Raw genomic sequence first — 7,288 nt, forward strand, 5'->3', positions numbered from 1 at the left:
TTGATTCCACCAGTGGGTCTCTTGACTGGATGGAACTCTTGTTTCTGCCTATATTACTATAAGGCAGTTAAGTCAGCCTTGAATGTGCCATGCCTTTAAATTAGAAACAAAAGAAGAGTTTGTAAAATTGCAGGATGTCTCTTTGCAAGTCTGTTGTCGTAATACACCACAAACTGTTCATGGGGGTTATCGCTTGAAAATTGTCCAATGTTGTTTGCTTCTCTCCTCTTTTTAGGCCAATATGTTCTTTAAGAACAGGTAAATACTATGAACCCCAATAAGTGAGTTCAGACAGAGGCAATGCCATTGAAAAATGCAGTTTTGCAGAAAAGCATATCTTGTTACAGGGAGTATGACAGTGAAACATCTCAATGTAATAAAATGAATGAGGACATGTGGGAGGAAATGCAAATATCCAGTTTATTTTGTGCGTTGCACCCTTATCCAAATAGTGAGGAGGCACCCAAGTGAGCACTAAGAAAAGCTAACTGAAATGCAGGACACTGATGGAGTTTATTATATAGATGTGATGGTGATTTTATGTAAGCGTATGCTGGAGGACAGGCAATATAAGAGTATAATCATACTGGGCTTTGAAAGCAACCATGTGGCTTTAAACCTGGCTTAATAGTTTCTCACTGAGGTCTGCATGTGGCATGGAGCTACCACATCAGGTCAGTGCTGCACTGCACTCTCAGATGCAGCATTAAAGTCTCCAAAGAGCCCTCTAACAGCAGCAGGAGGAGGCAGGATTCATCTTCAGCTTTTGAAGTTTCTAGAGTGTGTGCAGATCACCAGACCTTTTTCCTGAAAATCATGGCACATGGAAAGGCAGAAATTATATGGTAGAGAAACCAGGCTGTGTTATGAGTAGGGAAAATGGTGGCTGGAATCTGTAATGTTTGAGAAGTTTTACAAATCTAACAATAAAACAAAACAGACTTCAACAGAGGTGTAGAAGTTAACTCCTAAATGATCAAGCATGGCTTCTGAAATACTGGAAGCAGTATCTAACAATTGTTGGGGAGAGAGCCTGATCTCAGACTGGTCACGTAGAGCAGCTCTGTGGTATTCACTGGTTCTAGAAATGTGACTGTAAGCTTAGAAGTTTCCCAGTGTTTGTTGCAGGGCTGGTGTTACCTTTATCTTGGTTCATTTGCTTTAGACAGAAGCTTAAGCTGAAAAATTACAAACTGGCAAAATCAAAGTGGCCAAAAGACACAGTAAGGTTTTCCAGTGTTGTCATGTAGCTGTTGTGTTTATCATTAGATATTTATTCCCCATTTGTTAGGTGTGGAGGAGAGAGAAGTAAGTTATTTCTCATGTGTGGATGTTTATATGTGCAAAAACTCAATCTTTCCTTTTCTTTCAGCTGCATGGTGGAATTCTTCGAATATTCCCAGAAGGAAAGTCCTATGTAGCAGATGTTGAGCCAATTTTTGACCGATTACTTTTTTTTTGGTCAGATCGAAGGAACCCACATGAAGTCCAGCCTTCTTATGCAACCAGGTAAGTAGCATATTTAATATTGGTTTTGGCTAGGAAAAAACCCAGAGCATCTCTCCTACCAATATTTTTATCCAAAATTATGGCCATCATGTTTAAATACATGTGCATAAAAAAATAGACAGATGTTGAGTGAATTTCCTGGTTTTGAGTCATTGGGAATTCTCTCATTAAGTAAGGAGGAGCAAGCTCGAATGATACATTTCCTTATATGCTAGAAAAAAAGCCCCTTAACCATTGACAGGAGAAATCTTCCAAGCTGGGCATAGCTATTTAGCTGGGAGGTGCTGGGTTAGTCTTTTGCCCTTGTAGCACTATAGGGATTGTTGGGGCTACCATCTGTCAGCAGGCTTTGAAAAGCTGATGTGATGCAGGGCAGCCCCCAAGCTGCCTACAGGCGTCCCAGAACAGAAAAACATGCAAAGGTCTGGAAGCTACTTTTGCCCTCTGTTACCAGGGGCTGTGCTCTCTTTTGTGCCTCCAGCAGAAATTCTCACCTATATTTCTATCTGATTTGTTAAAATACACACTAAAATGCTGTTTGTGTTTGCCTATAAAGATGTGTCATTTTCATTCTACTTTTTTAATCTACTAATCCAGTTTTGTTTTTGTTTTCTCCATGAGCATAAAACTCCAGTGTCCTATTTTAATATCAAAGGTGGAAAGACATGCAAAGTTTTTCTTTTATAGATATGCTATGACTGTGTGGTATTTTGATGCTGAAGAAAGAGCAGAAGCCAAAAAGAAGTTCAGGAACTTAACCGGTATGATTTTTTTATAAATGTTCACCAGAAAGAATTTAATGCATTTTGATGTTTCCAAAGTCACAGACAGACCAGGAGTGGTTCTGTAGCTACAAGCATATGTAACACATTTTTAGAAAGCTTTTTCTCCTCTTATTGCTAGTCAGTTATTTTATGCAAAGTGGAGAAGTTGTGACAGAAGAATCCCTGATGAACAAAATGGGGAGAGTGGGAGAGACAGTTTCTTATTTGAGTCCCAAATGACTTAGATTTTTTTCCTACCTCGGGTGGCTACTCCAATCACAGGGCATCAGCTCTTTGTTATTTGGGAGGTATATTTTGCCTCCTCCAAACCCTGTTTAGTACCCTGTTTGGACTTTCACAGACAGTTTAATAATTGTGTTCTCTAAATGTTCTGAATGAATAGTATCTGTCTTCTGTATTAGTGAAAGGCAGAAGCCCACAAAGAGGTGACCCAGCTTTCTAATGGCAGCCACATTGCCTGCTGCTGTAGTAATGGCATGTGAGTCACGGACTGAGTTGTCCAGATGTGTTCCAACACCCTGGGATCATGATCCAAGGGTTGCTGTTCAGAGCAATTTAAGATGTGGTTTTCAGGGGCTTCCTCCTGAAAATACAGTGTGGAGAGCACTTTTCTTTTTAAAAATGTGTGCAGTGGGGCAACATTTTAATTAGTCAAATTGAACAGACTGTTGTCATCTCTGTAGCTTGTATGCAAAGCAAATACTGGTTTCACCCTTAAAGAGGATCATGAAAAAGGGGCCAAGAGGCAGTGGGGAAAAGTATCACTGATCTGGAGTCTCAGTTTATTGGGCTACTTAAATATTGCATGAGTCATCTTCAATTTGAACATGAAAAATGTGTGACTGTCCTTGTTAACATGCTCTGGTATCATAAAGCAGTTCAGTTCACATAGTAGATTCATGTCATGATTCTGAAATGGAAAGTGTTGTCCATTGAAAACAAACCAACTTTTTTGTTTCTGAGTTTTCAGATGAATACAGTCAGAACCTCCTGGTTTAACCACTTTTTGGGTTTTTTTTTTTTTTTTCTTTTTGATGTAGATGCGAGGAAGAGAGAAGCACCTCTTAGTGAAGACTAATCATCTGTTGATGAACTCTTTGTGAGGAAATAAGATCCCAAAGATGACTTCCATTTCCAGCAAATAAGGGCAAAACATTTTTATGCACAAGATTGCACTGGTTGTGTCTAGCACATACATCTTATGCTGATGGTACTTAAGGCAGCCTCCTGTCATGCTGCATCTGGTAGAAGAAAGACTTGTTTGCTCTTTGCCTTTTGCTGGAAAAAATAACCAGGGTTAAAAAAAAAAAAGAGTATGTGATACTCAAGCCTAGTGGTAGTGACTCGGCCAATTGGCTTTTGATCACTCTTGTAAGTAAGATAATGGTCATTGGAACTAGTGGTAAAAAACTGAGTCTTATTTGCACTTTATGGGGAGAAAAAGTTCTAGTTCAATGGGAAATGAAATCGGATATTTGTAGAGCATTTTACGGTCTATCCCAAATGGACCTGTTGATGTACTGTTCATCATTTTGCTGCGCAGAACATTGGTTCAGCTCTTCAGAAACATGACTTCCCAGATGTTTGTCTACACAGTCATCACATTTTCTGGATTTTGTTTGCTCTTCTAGAGGCACATTCCAGCTCTGCAGCTGTACTGCCCTTTATGTCCCAGGACCGAGGGGAAAGTTGTTATGTATCTGTTCACAACTTCATAAAACCATTTTTTTTTTTCTGTTTTGAGCAGGTTGGGTTGTATGTTTTCTATTTTCACAGTTTGGTAAAGCAGCTGTTTTCTCCCAAAAGTCTGGTAAACTTGGAAGGCTTATGGGTACACAATGCATGGGCCCTTAAGGCCAGTGATATGTAGAGAAGTGTTTGCTTTGTGACTTCTCCATCAGCTGTGTTCTGTGAGACATAGATATGAATCTGAAAGAGAAAGATATGTCTGGCAGTCTGACAAATATATGATAAATAATGGGTAACTTAGACTTGATTTTTATGCTGCATATTCTTAGTGAACACACTTGTTTAATTTTGCATGTGTATGTAATTTGAGTGAAACTGCAATTCCGATTCAATTGATCTGTGATGCCAGGTAACTACTACTGCTGTGCCCAAGCTGTGAGATCAGAGTTATTCAATGGCAAAGCACACACTTTTTTTCTCTATTTTTTTTTAACTTATTAGACTCAATGAGTAACTGGTGACCTATTCCTAATATGTCTAAACTTCTACAACCAGCACTTACTATGCAGTTCAGAATGGCTCTTAATGAAGCTGGGATCTGGCAGTGGATGTATTTATCACACTAATTGTTCTCAACTTAATACACTCACTTGCATTCATTTTTATCTCATGCTGTCAGTGTGTGTCAGACCCTATTAAATGTTCCAAATAGATGCCCCCTTCAGTGGCAGTGCCACCTGCCTATGGTGGTGAAGGTGGTGTGTCTGAACCGCTGGCCCTGCTCCGCTTCCCCACGCTCTGCTGGGTTGTCCTGCTGTGATGGGGCCGCACTTGAGCTAGGGAATGGAAAAGTAGTGTGCATTGGCAACTATTAAATGTCAGTGACAGCAAGGTAATAGCTGCATAGGACAGAAAAGAAGTAACTTTCATGACATAAAAAATGATAATAGAAAATGGAGTATTTTTAAAGCAGTTTTGTTCTTAAAGAAAAGCTGAGCATACTTCAGCCTGCCCATGAATGCTGAATGTAACCCCTTATTCTCTTTGGAATCTCCCAGAGATCCAGCTATGGTCTTATAGGCCTGACCACTGTGCACCCTAAGAGAGGAATATGAGGGAACATGTGTGACTAATATTCTTACAATTCAAGACTAGAAAAAGACAAAGAATATGATAAATGTCTTTTAATGTTAGAAAAAACATTATTCTACTATGGTTGCTTCTAAGTAACACCAGAGACTTGAAGTGGTAACTTGAAATTCTCATTCTGAAATGTTCATGTGGGAGGCGAAAGAGTTTGGGCTCTTCCTTGAGAATGAGAGGTAACCCTTTGAAATGAAAGAGGTGTTGGAAAAGATGGCATTACTATTTAGAGAAGATGATAGAATAAAACTTGTTGTATTAGTATGCAAAGTTGATAATGGCACATAAATTTGAAACTCCGGCATGATTTTAAAAGGAGAAAAATCAGATAAATCAGAGCAGAGCAAATATTGCTTTGCCTCTTGAAACTGTAACCTTAAAAATGAACTAGAAAGCATTGTTAGTACACATCTTACTGGAGCCTGGAACAGTGGAAAACCAATGTGGTGGAAGGGGAAAAGCTTTGTGTAAGGGCTGGAAAAGGAAGGTACTTCAGTTATCACTGTTGCTACCACCAGGTTTCTGCAGTGGTCAGCAACACGTGTGGTGAATGGAGCATGGAGCAGTATAGTTGCATTTATTGTAAATAAATACATATTTTCTTTTTTGTGAATATCTTCCTCATCTATATTGCATATATAGAAGACAGAGCAATTATTCTGTGGCAGGGAGTGTTGTCTTTATTAACACTTGTAATCAAGTGCAAAAAAGGTTGGGGGCTTGAGAGCTTGAAACCAATCCCTCAGTCCTCTGTTTCAATCTCTACTCCATTTCCAGTGGGACGATCTCCTTGAAGAAGCTGTAGTTTAACTGGGAGTAGGGTGTTAGGGGGGTGTTGGTCATGTGTGACATACACATGGGGAGGGTATTTTAAAGAGGCTTTTTCCTTGTGTTTTGTCTTCATAGCAAACTGGTTGAATCAAATGGCTAAACAGCACTTGTCAGCCAGTTGTGAAAAGGAATGCTAAGGTATTTAACTTTGAATCTTCCAAAATTCTGGTGGTTTTTTTTTTTTTTTTTTAAATCTTTAGGTAATGTGCCTTCATTATTCATATCTGTGAAGATGTTTCATGCTGCACGTACATGTCATGTCATGCAAGTTTTTGATGACTCTAAAAAACATGGTTGCCTTTTCAATTGCATGGGAAAAATGTGCAGAGCCACTGCAATTTTCAGCAGGAGGTTGTTGTTGTGCAGGGAGGAAAAAAGGCCAGGAGACAGTGCTGAAAATCAAGAGACTGTTTTTATTCTTAAACCTGTGAGCACTGGCCTTTTGAGCAAAGTAGCCTCTAATAAATCTTTTTCTCTAGATTACTTCTGGTTCTATGAAGAATGACTTCTACAAAATAGTGTCTTTTTTCCCCTTCTATTTTTAAACAGTTTTAGTCCTGTGTGTTTTTTTAAATGTTGGAATGTATTATATGTATTTCTTGTTGCAAAATAGCTGGCTCTAACACCACTTGCATCTAGAAGAAAATGTGTCTATTTGCAGGCAAATGACTAGTTCTACTTTGACTGTGATGTACTCCCAGCAGATATCTGAGAGTGAGTTATGACTACATCTTCTCTTGTCAGGTTGTATGCTGGTCAACAATGCTGGCACTTTGCATTGGATTCATATAGAAACCCCTAGTAGTATTTTACCACACATCACATTTTGTGTTCCTGTTACTATTAAAAAAAATGTTGCAGGAGTCAATAAACACTGGGTCATGTTAAACACTGTCCTGTGCAAATCTCTTCAGTCTTGTGTCTTACTGTGGCCAGGGATGCAAGGGGTGGGTGCAGTGCCATGCAGCTGCAATGTAGGGTGACACTGAAATCTGTATCCACAACTGTCTTCTGCTGTTGGAGAGACCTTTTTTGTTCCCCTTGGCTTGGCACATTCCCTTGGTCACTTCCTGCTATTTTGAAGTTATTTACCTTGTTAGTGACCCTCTTCTTGAAATGCCCATTTGTTTTCAGGCTCCTGTTGAACCAGATAACATTCTCACGATTCAATTGTTGTTTGATAAGTTTTATTTTTAACAGTGTTCACATCCTTCCCCAGCTACTTTTCCAGTCTGAATCCCACAGTTTTCTCCTGTGGCTGTGGGAGATGACTTCTCACTCCCACTAACAGTGCAGTTGAATGAAAGCCAGGGCATTTTCACTCATTTGGT

General features: G+C 39.3%; 1 protein-coding gene across 1 annotated transcript in view; it reads left to right on the forward strand.

Annotated features, from left to right (window-relative positions):
• The window catches only part of EGLN3 (egl-9 family hypoxia inducible factor 3), a 28,020-nt gene extending 21,171 nt beyond the window's left edge, over positions 1-6,849 (forward strand). The window contains exons 3-5 of the mRNA XM_053981244.1: positions 1,373-1,509; positions 2,197-2,270; positions 3,335-6,849. Of these exons, the coding sequence (XP_053837219.1) occupies positions 1,373-1,509; positions 2,197-2,270; positions 3,335-3,372 (249 nt within the window). The 3' untranslated portion in view covers positions 3,373-6,849. The remainder of the gene's footprint in view (positions 1-1,372; positions 1,510-2,196; positions 2,271-3,334) is intronic.
• Positions 6,850-7,288: the final 439 nt, after the last annotated feature.

This window comes from Vidua macroura, chromosome 6 (assembly GCF_024509145.1).
Source record: "Vidua macroura isolate BioBank_ID:100142 chromosome 6, ASM2450914v1, whole genome shotgun sequence".
NCBI lineage: Eukaryota > Metazoa > Chordata > Aves > Passeriformes > Viduidae > Vidua > Vidua macroura.